At 46.2% G+C, this 17,274-nt stretch overlaps 1 protein-coding gene across 17 annotated transcripts in view; it reads right to left on the reverse strand.

Moving 5' to 3' along the window:
- Positions 1-17,274, reverse strand: part of ank1a (ankyrin 1, erythrocytic a) — a 158,556-nt gene that overhangs the window by 6,996 nt on the left and 134,286 nt on the right. For 8 of the 17 annotated variants that reach the window (XM_042331544.1, XM_042331547.1, XM_042331543.1 and 5 more), the window contains 9 exons: positions 17,092-17,211; positions 16,837-16,927; positions 16,506-16,580; positions 16,241-16,372; positions 15,716-15,871; positions 6,452-7,220; positions 5,718-6,087; positions 2,367-2,450; positions 1,701-1,844 (listed from right to left, as the gene is read on the reverse strand). In XM_042331544.1, the coding sequence (XP_042187478.1) occupies positions 1,701-1,844; positions 2,367-2,450; positions 5,718-6,087; positions 6,452-7,220; positions 15,716-15,871; positions 16,241-16,372; positions 16,506-16,580; positions 16,837-16,927; positions 17,092-17,211 (1,941 nt within the window). Of the gene's footprint in view, positions 1-1,700; positions 1,845-2,366; positions 2,451-4,136; positions 4,793-5,717; positions 6,088-6,451; positions 7,221-15,715; positions 15,872-16,240; positions 16,373-16,505; positions 16,581-16,836; positions 16,928-17,091; positions 17,212-17,274 lie in introns of those variants that run through there. The other 9 variants (XM_042331554.1, XM_042331540.1, XM_042331551.1 and 6 more) reach the window with 7 other exon arrangements.

A 17,274-nucleotide genomic window follows, 5' to 3' on the forward strand; every position in this document is an offset into this window, starting at 1 on the left:
GGATGGAAAGGTGGAAGTTAAAGTTAGGGGGATTTAGTGGGAGAACAAAAAGATGGAGAGGAGCGAGAGGGAATCAGGAGATAGGAGGGAATCAGGACATAAGGAGAGATAGAGGAGGGAATCAGGACATAGGGAGAGAGAGGAGGGAATCAGGACATAGGGAGAGATCGAGGAGGGAATCAGGACATAGGGAGAGATAGAGGAGGGAATCAGGACATAGGGAGAGAGAGGGAATAGTGGGACAGTGTGTGAGAAGGGAAACAGGAGGTGGTGAAGAGGTGTATGAAGAGATGATGGAGAGGAGAAGAGGTTAAAAGTGAAAATTGAGGTAAGGAGCAAAGAGAGAGATGAGTTGAAGACAACAAAAGGAGAGGAATGTTGAGAATTCAATGATGGAAAGACAGCCAAGCCAAGAGAGTTGGGGTGGGGGTTGGGAAAGACAGGAAAAGAGAGAAGCATCAGAAACATTGACATGGAATAGAGAGTACTGCAGGTTGGAGTGATACAGTGATACAGCACACAGTCAGTTAATGGACCAGAGTCTTTGAATGGATGGAGGTAGAGAAGACAGATAGACAGTCAGTCAATGTGGGTTACTGAAGGGGAAAGAATGGACCTCATTACATTAGCACAGCAATAGAAACCAACCAACACCCAGCCATTCATATCAACTGGAGAGAAAGAGACATTTATCTATGTACTGACTGGAGACACAAAGCAGATATCCATGACTGCTGTTAGGAAACCTGGAAGTATTCGTTTGTTGTTTCAGCCAATGCAGAGAGACAGTGCAAGCTATCAGAGCAAGATAAAGTTGTGGATTATTTGGTTGGTCCTACATGCAGGTCAGGACATGATGGGGAAATTAAGCACAGATGAGTGAGGCTTGCAAGGTGGATGGATAGTACACTAAAGCAAGGAGAATCCAAGAGGCTAGTACACTACAGCAAGGGGAAGCCAAGAGGATAGTACGCTACAGCAAGGGGAAGCCATGAGGATAGTACACTACAGCAAGGGGAAGCCAAGAGGATACAGCGGAAGCTAAGAGGATAGTACATTACAGCAAGGGAAGCAGCAAGGGGAAGCCAAGAGGAAGTACACTACAGAGGATAGGATAGTACAATACAGTACAATACAGCAAGGGGAAGCCAAGAGGATAGTACAATACAGCAAGGGGAAGCCAAGAGGATAGTACAATACAGCAAGGGGAAGCCAAGAGGATAGTACAATACAGCAAGGGGAAGTCAAGAGGATAGTACAATACAGCAAGGGGAAGCCAAGAGGATAGTACACTACAGCAAGCAATCTTTTTTTCTTCCGCTTGTTTGTCGCTAAAGGGGTTGGGGAATGATAACACAGGTTGATCTAAATTACAAACACACATTCCTCATTCACATACCACAGGCCATGCAGGTTTAGCCCACTATGGTCTAGTTTGGACTAGCAGAGGAATCTATATATCCCAGCACAGTAAAGAGTTCCTAGTTCCCAGCTACACCCTAGTCATCTTCTGTAGTGGTTGATTGCTACATTGAGTCCCTATATACATTCAAGGCAGTATACATGGGTCCCTTTAGTTTGAGTCCACTTTGTGAACCAATGCTCTTCCTATGTCAGATGACTGTGTTTGTTTAGAGTCTCAGCCCCTCATACAGTAGCCCAGGTGAGTGTTGCCTGGCTGATGCAGGTCAGTGGCCCACCTTGCTGCTCAGGACGGCGTAGTTCATGAACTGCTCCGCTTCAGCCTCCAGCTCATCCTGCAGAGAGCCATCCACGCCCACTGAACGCTCCTGACACCCCTCATCACCTGAGCCCTTCCCCCTGCGCACCACTTTCCTCACAATCTACGCCACACACTCACGGACACACACACACACACACACCAGGGGAGGGATAGAGAGCAGGATGATAGAGGGTGGTGGGAAAGACAGGTAAAGAGAGAGAGAGAATGAGAGAAATGCAGGGAAGGAAGGAAAGATTGAATGAGGTTGAACCTACACGTAAACTCACTATATCGAGTTCTCTGTACCTCTCACTCACAGTAAAGGGCCTTAATGTTCATTACAAAACATTGTCCTGGTTGTATGTATCATCCTCCTTATAGCTGTGAACCACAACCTTTCATACAGTAACTACACATGACTGTGACACGTCATTTTCCCATGCCAGTGATTACAGAATCATGACATGGGAATAAGTCAAGGCATGATGATGAATGTGATGGTCCTTGATTATCAATGTGATAATCATTTCTATGAGGATGAGTGTAGTGAGTTGAACATGAATAGTAACAGGGGGGAACTGGTAGATAAGCCACAGCGCAGGGCTGTTGAGTGGAGAGATGCATGCTGGGATAGATATCTGACCTTCTTGGTGACAATGTTTCCGTGCTCGTCTGTGAACTGCTCCTCGCTCACTTGTTCCCCTGGGAGATCCTTGGCCTCGTCACCCTACGGGACAGACAGCATGTACTGAACTTCACGAAACAATACTGTCATACTGTAGTACACATGGTATATTGTACTACATCACACACCTGCTCATAGATTCATGGCAAATGAATCAACAGCACACACTTACACAGTAAGGAGTCTGACTCAGAGAGAAAACCAAGAGTCGAATAGAACGAAAAGTTTCCTGGAATCTAGAGCACTTTAAAATAGCCCCCCAGAGAGAGAGTCTCATCATTTAGCCATTGTCACCAACCCCAACCCCCCGAGACAGAGAGAGAAACAACAGAGAGATATCTGGTAAAGATCAGGGGATCACTAACGGCACTGCTGTGGTGTTAGCACTAATACAATCACAGTGGATGAGGTTCATGATAATGCAGCTATTACTCCCTAATAACATGGGAGGCGCCAGCACAGCTATTTATAGTCTTAAAAGGTTCCACGGCTTAACTAGTGAACACAGAGCTAGACAGCTTTTCCCATATGGTTATGGGAAAAGCTGCCCTATCCCCCACAATCCATAGAGGCAGGAATGAATAGAGTTATTAGAGGTGTTGAGGAGGAGGAGAATGTGGTAATGAGGTGGTAGAGGACTACAGTCCTTATTAGGGCCAGGATGATGCCAGTATCGCGATACTCGTTAGTATTGTGACAAGGAAACAAAGCATGAAGTAGATGTAACTTCTTTAGGAAAACAGCCCTAATGTTGGAAACCAACATCATTATGTCATCCAGAGTCACATTTAGTTATTTTTCAAGCTTTAGCACACCATTTTTTTATATACAGCAGGTTATTAATGGACCAAAGAGTTTGGTCTGCTTTGTGCTATAATTTTTGCCATGGAAAAAATATTGCGATGCTGGTAATGTCACAGCCCTAGTCCTTATTACAGTGAGTTTAGAGACTGAGCTGAGCTCATGTCACACCCTGACCTTAGAGAGTATTTTATTCTCTAATTTGGATAGGTCAGGGTGTGACTATGTTGGGTACTCTAGTTTTTGTATTTCTATGTTGGCCCGGTATGGTTCCCAATCAGAGGCAGCTGTCTATCGAGTCTTACGACAACGAATGTGACAGCTCATAGGTTTAAACACTCACAGTTGGAACACACAAGTTGAACCATTGACAGCCACAACAGCACGTATAAGGCCTGTATAAGTGGGTCTCAACTGTAGGCCTATGGTTTGTTTGAACATCCCTAGTTTTCTTCTTACCTCCCTCTGTTACTATCCCATCTCACCTGGCCAAATATGAACAATACAATCCAGAGAGATGTTCCTTGAAAATACTGCAAAACAAAAGTTGTGCAAACTGCTTCTATTATGTATCCTGTATAATTAAATTCTACAATATAAATGAATGACTGTTTTATTAACACAATCTTTGCTCACTGAACCCATTACAGGGGAGAAATTGCATTGTCAGAAGTTAATGTGGTAAACAAACAGAGGTATGTCTCTCCACTCGCTCCTAACCAACATTTCCCTCTGTCGCAGCCAAACCTTAAATCACCTCTGAGCTTTACAATTACCTCTGAGCTTCACACACACACACACACACACACACACACACACACACACACAATTTGTTTCCACCACGCTTTCTTTTGATGTTTTTCCATTGCTAGTCAATTCTCTCATCCTTTCCTTCCCCACCCCTCCCCTCCTCTCTCTGTGGGATACCTTAAGGATGACCCTGCGGCGGACCACACGGGTGGTGACGTTCTCCTCCTCGTCGGCCACACCTTCAGCCTCACCCAGCTCGCGGTCCAGCGCAGCGTGCACGTAGGAGAGCACAGAGCGCAGGGAGCCGCTGGCTATATGGATCACATTCTGACAGCTTATCACCAGGAAGGCCAGCAGCACAAAGCTGAAGAGCAGCTCAGTTACCATGGCCCACATCACTCCCCCTCCAAGCTTCTACCTCTGGGCAGAGTGTGTCCAACCAAGCGATCCAGTGGAGCACACTACACACCCACAACACACAAACAAACACAGGCCTGTGCAGGCTCTCGTCGACTCTCCACCGACACTTCTCTCTGTCAGTCTGGAGCAACAGCTGCACCCTCGGGGCCTTCGCTTCTTTCAACAGGGCTGGCGTCGTCTCCTTCTATTTCTCCCTCTGTTTGTGTCCCTTCTTCAGCTCTACTCCACCGGACCCTGTTCCCTCTTTCTCTGGCTCCTTCTCTCTTGCTCTCTGTCTGTCAGCTGGTCAGTAGGAATGGCTGACCCATGCCATCAAATCCAGGCGGCTGCAACCTTGGAAGGCTCCTATTTCCTCTCCCTCTCTTTCGTTCACCCTCTCTCTCTCCCCTCGTCTGTGCTTTCAAAACCAAACCCTCTCACCCTTCACCCCTCTGCTCTCTCTCTCTCCCAGCCATATGATCCGTAGTCTTTAAATACCTCTGGCTGTTCTAGAGAGGTGCTCTGCTCTGCTCTGTAAGTCTGAGAGGCTGAGTGGCTGAGAGGGAAGAACACTGAAACACTTGCACCCCGACCTTCAGGCCTCCCTCAGGAACTCAAACTATTCTCCCTCTGGTACACACAATTTACATTATTACTTCTCATGGCATGTAGGTATATATTCCACCACACATACATACGTTATTATTCTGTAATGGTTTGGGATCAATTTCACTTACACAGTACAGTAAGATGCAGATAGTCTGCAGCAAGACCATTTCCTGCCACTGGTTCTCCATGGGAAACAATGTTATCTGTGGTAACTGTACCAACACACTGGCAGTCACAATATAACCCAGCGACTCAAACAGCAAAAGTCCCTCTTTGCCCTCTCACAGCGTGGTAAAGTTGACATGTCCTTCAGGGTGCTCTGATTGGTCTGATGCAGTGCCAGTATACCACAGTAGATGACACGTGTGATGGGGTGGGATTGGGGATCCAGTGACAGGGGCTGCTATATTTGGCTTGACAGGTTGTTCCTGCCCTTCTTGGGCCTTGTGTGTGTGTTGATATGTGTGTGGGATTACAGTACCATAAATAATGGAATTCAGTCATAGCCTACTGCCACTGGGTTTGGACTCTGATCAGACAACTCCTACAGCATTAAAACAGTTTTTACATGATGAGTTGGATCATTTACAGTCCTGTCCATACCTAATGTATTATAGCTGCCTTTAATCAATGTTTACTAACCATCTCAAGGATATGTCAAAATGCATACTTGGGCCAGAGTTATTGTACTTCATTTAAGTGTCGTATAAGATGTGATAGCTAAGATAATAGCATGGGTTTCCTACTCACCTGCCCCCTCAGGCGTACTTCGTCCCAGTTCCGCAGCTCTGGCACCCTGTGAGGGAACCCCAGGCCCTTCTCAAATGGCTGGGTGCCTCTGAAGTGCCCACGCAGGATCTCCGTGTGCCCCATGTCACGCACTGGCTGAAGCAAGGCCTCTTGGGACACGCGGGACTGGCTGGGGTCCATGTCCATGGCGGCGCGTACTGATGACATCATCGAGTCCATGGCCTGCCTGGGTTTGGCTGTCTGCGAGCCCACCCAGGCCTGAGTGTGGTCTGTGACAGGTTGCCAGCCTGGACCCGACTGCTCCTGCAGGTAGGACAGGAAAGAGCCTCCACCACCTCTGCCTCCACTACCACCACTGCCACCACTGGACCTAAGGAGGCAGAGGATGAGTGAGAATAGGAGGAGAGAGATGAAGAGAGGTGGAGAGAGAGGACAAGTGAGAGGAGAGAAAGGAGAAGTGAGAGGAGAAGAGACAGAGTCAAAGAAGGAGAAAAAGGCCAATGTGTATCAAATGTGTCAAACATAAGCTGACGCCATTATTCCTTCATAGAACTCTTTTACCAGAACTAAATATTGTATTATTAGGTTAGGAAACACAGCAACATTGACCTGTCCTGAGGCTCAGTGAGTTGTCTCAGAGGTGAGTGTCTGGACTCTGGACCACCCCCTGTCTGGCCAGTGCGGTGTCCAGCTGAGCTGCAGACTGACTGACTGAGGTCTGAGGACACACTCACCTGTCTCCGTTACGATCTGCCACGCGGCTCAGACCGGGCGACTCGCTCAGCCGGGCGTACACCCGCTGCTGTTGTCCTGCAACAAGAGAAAGCCCTTCCTCTGAGCCTGTCCCTCCTCCTTCTCCTCCTCCAGCTCCATCTCCACCCGTCATGTTGCCTCCGACCGCTGCTGCCTCCGACCTCACGACATTTGACACTTGACCTTTGTCCAGCCCATTAATGTTGTTGACCGCGGCGGCGATGGTGCCTCCGAACAAAGAAGGTGTGGCAGGGGTGGCGGTGCTGAACGAGGCAGGGGTGGCAGGGGTGGCAGGGGTGGCAGGTGTGGCGGTGCTGAACGAGGCAGGGGTGGCAGGGGTGGCGGTGCTGAACGAGGCAGGGGTGGCATGTGTGGCGGTGCTGAATGAGTCAACAGCCCCCATCTCTGAATTGTCCTCCACCAGCTCCATAGATCCACTCAGCCCCCCACCGCTGGCCCCACTGCCCGGCCGGACCAGGCTCCCATACGGCAGCCCCAGCAGCCCCTCCGAGTCGTCGGCATTGCTGCACTCCAGCGAGGAGTCCTCCACGGCCACTAGGGAGGGGCTGTTGCCAGAGGGCCACACCTGCACATCGGACATCTCCATGAGCGTGTCCTCCTCAGTGGTGGCCATTGGAGCACACTCCAGACTGGAGACTTCCTGCCAGTAGGGCTCGTTGCCCAGCGGGGAGGGCAGGCTGTACTGCATGGAGGGAGGGGAGAGCAGCTCCTCCTGCATCAGCCCGTAACCTGGAGCGACACAGAGAGAGGCACACTGACACGGGCCCCCCGCCTTACCTCACCTCGCCCCCCACCTCGCCCCACCAACACCGGGAGGGACCCCAGGGCGGGGGGGGATGTGCCCCTGCCCAGGAGCAGGGAAGCCGGGGGAGGTGGCAGAGGGGGAGCCCAGGGGGCAAGGAGGGAGAGGGGAGAGGAAGGGGCCAGACAGTGGGATCTCAAGAAGAGGTGCAAGGAGATGGGGGCAAGGGAGCAAGGGGGGCTTCTGGGGGGGGTTAACAAGCCAGATCAGCCAGCACTGACAGTGAGAGCAGCAGTGGAGGCAGCAGCAGACACACAGCCAGAACCAGAGCCAGAGCCATGGCCAGAGCCAGGCAGAGAGACAGACCAAGAGAGAGAGGCCCGCTGGTGACTGGTGCTGCTCCGCTGTCTGCCACCTGCAGGTAGAGGGACAGGAGTTACTGCCTCTGCCCCGAACCAACCTGGGGCTGGGACACACACCTGTCCGCCTGGGACACACACTGAAAAACACGTACACATGCCATACACACGTCCATACACACAAAGGCTTACCCAGACATACACACACTAACTGTCCCACACACGCACCCACACAAACCAGGCAAGTTAAATATTCTAGTCAGGCTGAACAGCATGCTTGCAAGCAATCTTGTTCTTCAACAAACACACACTCTCACCTATCCACCCACCACAACAGATATTACAGTACAAACCTTAGAAAACAAAAAAATACAACCACATACAGGTACACACTACACACATACACACACAAAGATGCACTCACACCACACATACATGTTTATATACAGTTTAATTTATTATAGCTCACAGCAAGCATAGCTAACCCAAACCCCATTTTATATCAACAGGGAATCTAACGTTGAGAATTTGCTATGCATGATGACTGATGAACCTTTGACTCAAGTCACTCCAACAACACCTCTAGTTGAGAATAGACATTTCTTGTCTGGTATCATTAAGAGTGCTTTAAGTTTTGAACATGCAGTGGTGTGGTGCAGTAAGCATGGTACGTTCTCTTTCGTGGACAGCCTCTGAACAAGAGAACGGCGCCAAAGCTGCTTTCTGTCTGCTCTCTTCCAACTCTCACGCTAGCTCACATTTCAGTGGGAGTGAACTAAATATCTACTGTATGAGAAATGACCTGAGAGAGATACAGTGGGGCAAAAAAGTATTTAGTCAGCCACCAATTGTGCAAGTTCTCCCACTTAAAAAGATGAGAGAGGCCTGTAATTAGGTAGGTACACTTCAACTATGACAGACAAAATGAGAAAAAAAAATCCAGAAAATCACATTGTAGGATTTTTAATGAATTTATTTTCAAATTATGGTGGAAAATAAGTATTTGGTCACCTACAAACAAACAAGATTTCTGGCTCTCACAGACCTGTAACTTCTTCTTTAAGAGGCTTCTCTGTCCTCCACTTGTTACCTGTATTAATGGCACCTGTTTGAACTTGTTATCAGTATAAAAGACACCTGTCCACAACCTCAAACAGTCACACTCCAAACTCCACTATGGCCAAGACCAAAGAGCTGTAAAAAGACAGCAGAAACAAAATTGTAGACCTGCACCAGGCTGGGAAGACTGAATCTGCAATAGGTAAGCAGCTTGGTTTGAAGAAATCAACTGTGGGAGCAATTATTAGGAAATGGAAGACATACAAGACCACTGATAATCTCCCTCGATCTGGAGCTCCACACAAGATCTCACCCCATGGGGTGAAATGATCACAAGAACGGTGAGCAAAAATCCCAGAACCACACGGGGGGACCTAGTGAATGACCTGCAGAGACCTGGGACCAAAGTAACAAAGCCTACCATCAGTAACACACTACGCCGCCAGGGACTCAAATCCTGCAGTGCCAGACGTGTCCCCCTGCTTAAGCCAGTACATGTTCAGGCCCGTCTGAAGTTTGCTAGAGAGCATTTGGATGATCCAGAAGAAGATTGGGAGAATGTCATATGGTCAGATGAAACCAAAATATAACTTTTTGGTAAAAACTCAACTCGTCGTGTTTGGAGGACAAAGAATGGTGAGTTGCATCCAAAGAACACCATACCTACTGTGAAGCATGGGGGTGGAAACATCATGCTTTGGGGCTGTTTTTCTGCAAAGGGACCAGTTTGACTGATCCGTGTAAAGGAAAGAATGAATGGGGCCATGTATCATGAAATTTTGAGTGAAAACCTCCTTCCATCAGCAAGGGCATTGAAGATGAAATGTGGCTGGGTCTTTCAGCATGACAATGATACCAAACACTCCGCCCGGGCAACGAAGGAGTGGCTTCGTAAGAAGCATTTCAAGGTCCTGGAGTGGCCTAGCCAGTCTCCAGATCTCAACCCCATAGAAAATCTTTGGAGGGAGTTGAAAGTCCATGTTGCCCAGCAACAGCCCCAAAACATCACTGCTCTAGAGGAGTTCTGCATGGAGGAATGGGCCAAAATACCAGCAACAGTGTGTGAAAACCTTGTGAAGACTTACAGAAAACGTTTGACCCCTGTCATTGCCAACAAAGGGTATATAACAAAGTATTGAGATAAACTTTTGTTATTGACCAAATACTTATTTTCCACTATAATTTGCAAATAAATTCATAAAAAATCCTACAATGTGATTTTTCTGGATTTTTTTTTCTCATTTTGTCTGTCATAGTTGAAGTGTACCTATGATGAAAATTACAGTCCTCTCATCTTTTTAAGTGGGAGAACTTGCACAATTGGTGGCTGACTAAATACTTTTTTGCCCCACTGTAAGTAAAGTAAAGTAAATGAAAAGTCAAAATCAAGGTCAGGAAGACCAAAGAAACTTTTTGATTAACAACCATCAGGCTTTGACAGATACAGCGGTACTGCAGTTGAGGAAAAGTTGTCCATTCAGTGCAACTAACTAAGTATGGCCATAGTAAAATACTATTGTGCAACAGTAGCTACTGTACTTCTCTGCAACTGAGATGACCATGAGGAACATAAAGATATTTTGAATCAGACAAATAATCCCAGTGATGAATAGATATGTATATAAAGACAAATTGCACCATTTAATTCTGACTGACCAGTGGTAGAAATGGAATTGATTACATACTGGCATCAACCGAGAGAAGATACTAGATTTAGCATGAGGTGGAGAAGACAAGAGCTTTGAGGAGGGAGTGGAGGAGGCAGCAGTGTGTGTGTGCAAGCGTAAGAACACTGTCTGTGTGTTTGTGTGTGTGCATGCGTGAGAGAGATTTGCAACATGATTCATTGTTGCCGGTGAGTTATGTTGAATGTGCAGTAGGTATGAGGGACACCAGCTGGCCTCCTGGACCTCTCATCTCTCTGAGTTACAAGACAGCAGAACCTCTCTGAAGATCTCCCACTCAGAAGGCCATACGACCGGGGAGGCTGTTTACATGTGGGTCACAAGTTCAACACATTTCTTTATATCAGTTATTCACATACCAAGCGTCCTTCAATAAGATACACATAAACCCTGTACTATAGAATTCTCTTAACATTTCCACAACCTTTCAGACTTCCAGCTGATAAACTTTCCTATATACTTTACTCTATAGCCAGTGGGGTGAGGATGATTCATGTCATATAAATATCACAGTATACTGTATGTTTGTAATACCATCTTTTGAGGTTGTGTATGTTGTTACGGAACCAATAACTAGCCTGCTAATATTGTTGCACTTGCTAAGTTTAGGGGTCTTAGTCTTAGTTAACTGGCCTGTAACCTTATTTAAGATGTGCATGTATGTGAGAAATCAGTGTATGCGGACGGTTGTATGTACATATGCCCAGGGAGACAGCCACCTTACCTTCAGTCCAGGACTAGCTACAGATTGTAACAACAGATAATGTGATTTAATAAAAAAATGATGTTATCCGTTATACTGGGAGTTACAGGTTTGCCTATACAAAACGTTGTCAGAAATGTTTCAACTAGCCTGGTATTGGCGATACTATCTTCGTTCTGGATTTGTTGAAACAGGAGTCTCCTAAATTGTCTGTGTCCAGTTGCAAGGAGTCTGTTTGAATTTAGACAACGATCCGTAATTATAAGAAGTAAAAGTTTTGCTCCATGAAGTAATCCAACAATGTGTACGCTGCCATCTTATCTATTTCAAGTCTTCTCTCATTGATCGAGACAGGTGTCTGTCATCATGACATGCAGCACTTTGGGGTGGACACCCACTTATCTCAATCAATGAGATAAGTGGATTACTTCATGGAGCAAAACATTTATTTTAATAACGGAGCATTTTCTAAATTCAAACGACTCCCTGCAGCTGGACATTGATATTTTATGAGACTGCTTCCACAAATTGAGAATGACGATATCATCGCTAATACCAGGTTAGTTAAAAAATCTCCGGTGATATTTTTTATGGGCAAACCTGTAACTTCCAGTATAATGGATATCAATTTCTTGGGGTTAAATGACATCACCTGGTGTTACAATCTATAGCTAGTCCAGGGCCAGCTCTGTCATGACCTCTTGGTCAGCCAGTCCAAGCACATTATTTATATGTTCATGGTGACAAAATAAATATGTACAAAAACCAAACTATAAAAGGCATGTCCAACTAAAGAGGTTAACTAACATAAAGAAACAAACAAAGCCCTGACAATTATCTTGATCGCTGGCACCTGAGGAAATATCAAAGCTTCCTGGCAGAACAGACTTTGACCCAGTTGGTGCTGCCACCTGGGGATGGAGTTTGGAAGGATATCCTGGTAGTGTGTTAGTCTATGCCCTAACACTAACCTTCCCCTCATATCATAACAATGTGCACTTGAATAATCTGAACACTTACGGTAGCTGACAATAGTGTCTCCTGGTGATCAATATGTTTCTACTGTACATGGTTTTAGATTGTCTGTTTGTGTCTCTTACAATCTAAAAGACAGTCTAAAATCTGTGTGTTAGTGTGTGATCCTGCCATCCAGTCTCGTTGCCATCCAGTCTGGTTGCCAGTCCTTCTCTCTCTCTCTATGTTTGTGTCTGGGGGTGGTGTCACTCCCATGGTCAGTTGGACGGTGACAGAGAGAGGGAGGAGGGGATCGGGGATTATTAGAGTGTGTTAGTGAGAAGGAATGAACATGGTGGCCTGACCCTCCTGGTGAAAAGACAACACTTTGTAAACATAGAAAACTGGCTGAAGCTCACATACAGAGTGAAACACATACAGTCACACACAGACTGGAAAAAGGCACACACTGAAATACACAAAGACAACACACTGGACAAAACACGTAAAAACACAGACACGTACACACACACACACACACACACAAACAGAAACACACCAATGTGCAAAGAACAGAGAGATTCAATGGAAGGGTCACATGAACACACTCCCCGCAAATATGAGGTGTGTGACAGAGAAGGGGCATAAATACTACATCCCCTAATTCTGGAGTGACTCAAAGACAAATGACAATCCCACACATACACACAGAAAACAGACCAACAACACTTCACAACACTCATACATGAACAGAGCAGTCACAATACACAGTTAAAAAAGGGTTCAGGTCCTTTTTGTTTTACCACCCACAAGGAATACAATATTATAGAGGATCTAAACAGGCAGACTAAACAGTCGGGTCATTCCCCAGCATCACAGGAGGCTGCTGAGGGGAGGATGGCTCATAATAATGGCCGGAACGGAGCAAATGGAATGGCATCAAACACCTGGAAACCATATGCTTGATGTATTTGTTACCATTTCATTAATTCTGCTCCAACCATTACCACATGCCCATTCTCCCCAATTAAGGTGCCACCCGTGCCCAGCATGCATACCATGCAATATCAGTCTGTTAGTAAAGCAGCTACAAGGCGCAGAGGCATGCACAGCTCCCAGACTAAGTCTCCCACAGGCCACTGCAACTGCAAACTCATTACAATGCTTCCATGCAAGCATATCGGAGGTGGGAGACGAGAGTGGGCCTCATGCAGGGCAGGGCAGGGCAGGGCAGGGAGGAAAACACAGATAGGGAACATAGGAGGGAAGAGGACAGATAGAGGAAGACAGAAAAAGACAGGCCCAGAGAAAAAGACAGACAGACAGAGACAGGAGACAAGGAAGAAAGAGGGAGAGATGGACAGTGTGACAGAGCGAGGGACACCTCCCCCTTCCGGGGGTGCTGAGCACACAGTGTGTGAGGGGGATTGGTCACAGAGCAGACGGTTAAAAAAGTGGAATTTTCAAGAGTACAAAAATAAAGAGTTATAAAAAATTATGCACAACTGGTCGTCAAAATAAAGGTGAGGGCCAGAGGTCAACATGAGGTCGGAGGGCATGAGTTCAGAGGTCGGAGAGGAGGAGTGAGAAGGAGGAAGAGTAGGGCGGCTGGGCTGCAGATGACATGTCCGGAGAAACACAAAGAGAGAGGGGACAGATAGTCAAAGGGAACAAGTAGGGGGATCCCAGAGGAACAAACAGTACACCGAACGGAACAACCCCCTGTCTGAAGAGACTCATACTACTCAGCCATGCAGAGAGAAAGTCATGTGTTACCCTTACAGGAGCCTCCCAAACCTCTCTGGTATTACTAAACTGATCACATCGCTTTTATTGAATCACAAATGATGTGTCTCAGACTCAAACCACTCAAAACACTAGAGCTAAGAAAGGGAATTGAATGGCAAAATCACTAAGAGCCCAATGTGACAGAAAAAAGGAAAAGACAGGGACAGGTAGACTGGAAGGTACCGTAAAAATACATGTTTTACACAATGTCTAAAACATACATGGTTCCTATAGATAGTCTGCCTGGGTTAAGAGTATAATGTGAGTATAATGTTGCAGTCTCCAGGTTTAGGTTCCCACATCAGAATTTATTGCTATCTCAATTCCTATGATTGTGAAGGTTAATTGGGAACTCTTGTAATAGTCACCAAGGGAGTAATCATCTTCCAGACTGACAGTGAGCCAGAGAGTGAATCCTCATTCTGTACCATCCCCTGATATCACATACCATGTTATCTATCTACATCTCTTCTTTGTCATCAGTCTGAACTCATATAAATCATAGACCTCTTGAAAATCATTGTTGTAATAAACACACAATACCATATCTGGAGGTCAGGTTGGTATTGTCCCGTGAGAGTGTGACCACCTTGTTACACAGCCAGACAGACAGCATCAAAGGAAAGAGCTTTGGGAGGCAGACTGGACAGGTGTCAGATATCAGATTCACTGCAGCTGTGATCTGACTGAGCATCTCCTGTTTGTCCCTTTGTCCATCATGGTCATATCTATGCATGAGTTACATCACCAGTTATTGCTCCAGTTTTCACTGAAGGGACCTGGCACTGGCACCTGCAGTGATGACACAAGACACTGGGGCACAGAGCAGAGCCAGAAGAGAGGCCACAGAACTCCAGTGATGGTCAGACCAGTGCATTTGTTTTTCTCATACTGGTCCGGAGATGAAATTGGAGTCAATCTGATGTATATCATGCTTGTGTAAAATAATAAACCATGAGGAAAAGGAGTCAACGTTTGAGAAGTGACCACTGGAAGGAAAGCCAACTACAGTACGCTTGAAATAAAAGCTACAGACTGGATTTATGAGTTTTCTTTACGGACAGAAGATATCCTGTACTTTATCTCACATATGGCCTATGTAGGCAGATCGGGGTTTAAATCATGTTGGATGAAGATGAACATGATCCCCTCATAACCAATATCATACTTTATAGGATGTAATAACATAAATCTGTCACATACACAGACATGACACCGTAGTGAGGCAGTGTAATAACTTATGCACTGAATAAAGATCCAACAAAATGTACATTTGGCATGAACAGAATCTGAGACTCACCCAACACACCATACACACCAACTAACACTAAGCATTTCAGTCATTTTATCTCTTTATTTTTAAATCATCAACTCTCCTATTGCTAATAACCTTATCAAACACAAATTAAAACAAATGTTTCTTGAAGTTGTAATATATATATATATTTTAAAAAATCAAATAAGTATCTCTATTTTAATCTATACTATTATTGACAGGCTCCGTTCATATTTCTTAAATCCATATACCAGTAATAGTTTCTCCCCACAGAAAAATGTTTCAAGGGCCATTTCAGTGGGAGATCCTAAAGTCCTAAAATCTAGCTGGTACTATTAGACAAGGTTGTGATTCTGATTGAAGGCACTATAGGTCATTGATTCATTGTATTCAACCAGAAACAAGAGAATGTATCCGAGTCAGGCTTTAGAGTGCCACCACAGAGGCAGTTGTTGTCAGAGTGTCTTGAGCCCTGGTCCAGGTTGCTGCGTTACATGTAGAAATCTCAAGTTTACGGCAGTAGCATAGAACAGCCCTTGACTGAGGATTGAGGTAGGAAGGTGATGGTGGCAGCAGAGAGGAAGAGGAGAGAGAAGAACTGGTAGGACATGGGGGTTGGGTGTGGGAGAGGGCTGCATGGGGAGGGGAGAAGCCTTACCATTGCTCAGGCTGGGGGAGACGTGGTCAGTCTCGTTGTGTCTGCGTCTGCTTGACTCCCGGGCCTGCCTCCCTGCAGGCTGTGGCCCCTGGCCCTCCAACATGTTCACTATGTCCATCCGGTCAATACTCTTCAGAGCTGTATACAAACTATCCACTGCACATAGGAGCCACAAGAGACAAAGAGAGACAGAGAAAGGGGGAGGAGAGAAGGATAGAGAGAGAGAAAACAGAGACGAGAGGCAGGAAAATGGGAAATGGACAGTTAAATAACAGACAAGGAAGTGGAAGATATTATGAGGAGAATAAGGAAATTGTTTACCAGTACTCTGACAGACCCAGGTCTGTCCCAGAAAACTAAAGAGTTAGCACAATGTTAATATAAGATACTGCATAGACTGGAGAAGTCTCACGTGCAAATCCAGGAGCCAGTGCAAGACGAGTGGAGAATGGAGATGATGAATTTAGGACAAGAGGATGCACAGGAGGGATCCACTGACCTATATATGGGATCTCAGGTACTTACTCTTGGCTCTCTTGCCCTCACGGGTGGCCCATAGGTTGAGCAGGGCAGAACTCTGCTCCAATAGGGAGTTAGGATTCTCCACACGGATCTTATTAATGTCATCTACACTGAACTGTAGCTCCCTCGCCAGCTCTGGAGAGACAAAGGTGGAGGAGGTACAGACCATTGAGAGACAGAGGCAGGGGGGAAGGGAAAAGCAGCCCCAAGCCATTAAACACTGATACAACACAGGCACGAGACACAGACACTCATTCCACTCACTCACCAGCCCAGCTCAGTCCCAACTGTTCAGCTATCAAAGCCATCTTCAACTCTGTCCTTTCCATGGCACTCATTGATGCTGCAGAAACCAGACCACAACTGATACTTTAACATGAGAAGTTAATGCACCGTTGTGATTATTACTGCATGAAGGGGCACATGGAATGTGAACGTGTTGGTGTGGGGTATGTCATTGTCTTATGTCAGGTAGCTTGACTAACTCGTCTGCACTGATTGAGGGTCGAGCGTCATGTAGGAATGATGCCACCTGTCGGAAGACAATGGCGGTCTGTATGGAGTATCATAGGGATGGGATAGGATGGGATGGCAGGCACCTTTACCCATGGCAGGCTCATTCATGGCGCTGTATCTCTCTCGCAGGGCTAATGGGGTCAGAGTTCGCCTCCGGTCTTCACTACCAGCAGCCTACCAATCAAATACAAGCAAAAGCCTCTGGAATAAATCAGCACAGCTGATTTGTCTCAGATCTCACATGTTCACAACATGAAATATGCATGTGTGTATTCTAAAATGAAAGTACAGTGCTTTTCAAAGCACCCCAAAAACATGAACTATTTGTTGAGGCCTACCTTGATACACGGGGGCATGGTAATGTTGAGGTTGCACAGCACATGTTGGCTGTCTTCGTACTTGGTAGACTTGCGTAGGAAGGACAGGAATCCAGAATGATCCTTGCTACTGTCTCTCACCTTGGAGAGGAGAACCGAGAGAAACAGACAAGATACATTTTCAGAGGGAGAGGGAGACCCAGA

Source organism: Oncorhynchus tshawytscha, linkage group LG12 (genome assembly GCF_018296145.1).
Source record: "Oncorhynchus tshawytscha isolate Ot180627B linkage group LG12, Otsh_v2.0, whole genome shotgun sequence".
Classification (NCBI taxonomy): Eukaryota; Metazoa; Chordata; class Actinopteri; order Salmoniformes; family Salmonidae; genus Oncorhynchus; species Oncorhynchus tshawytscha.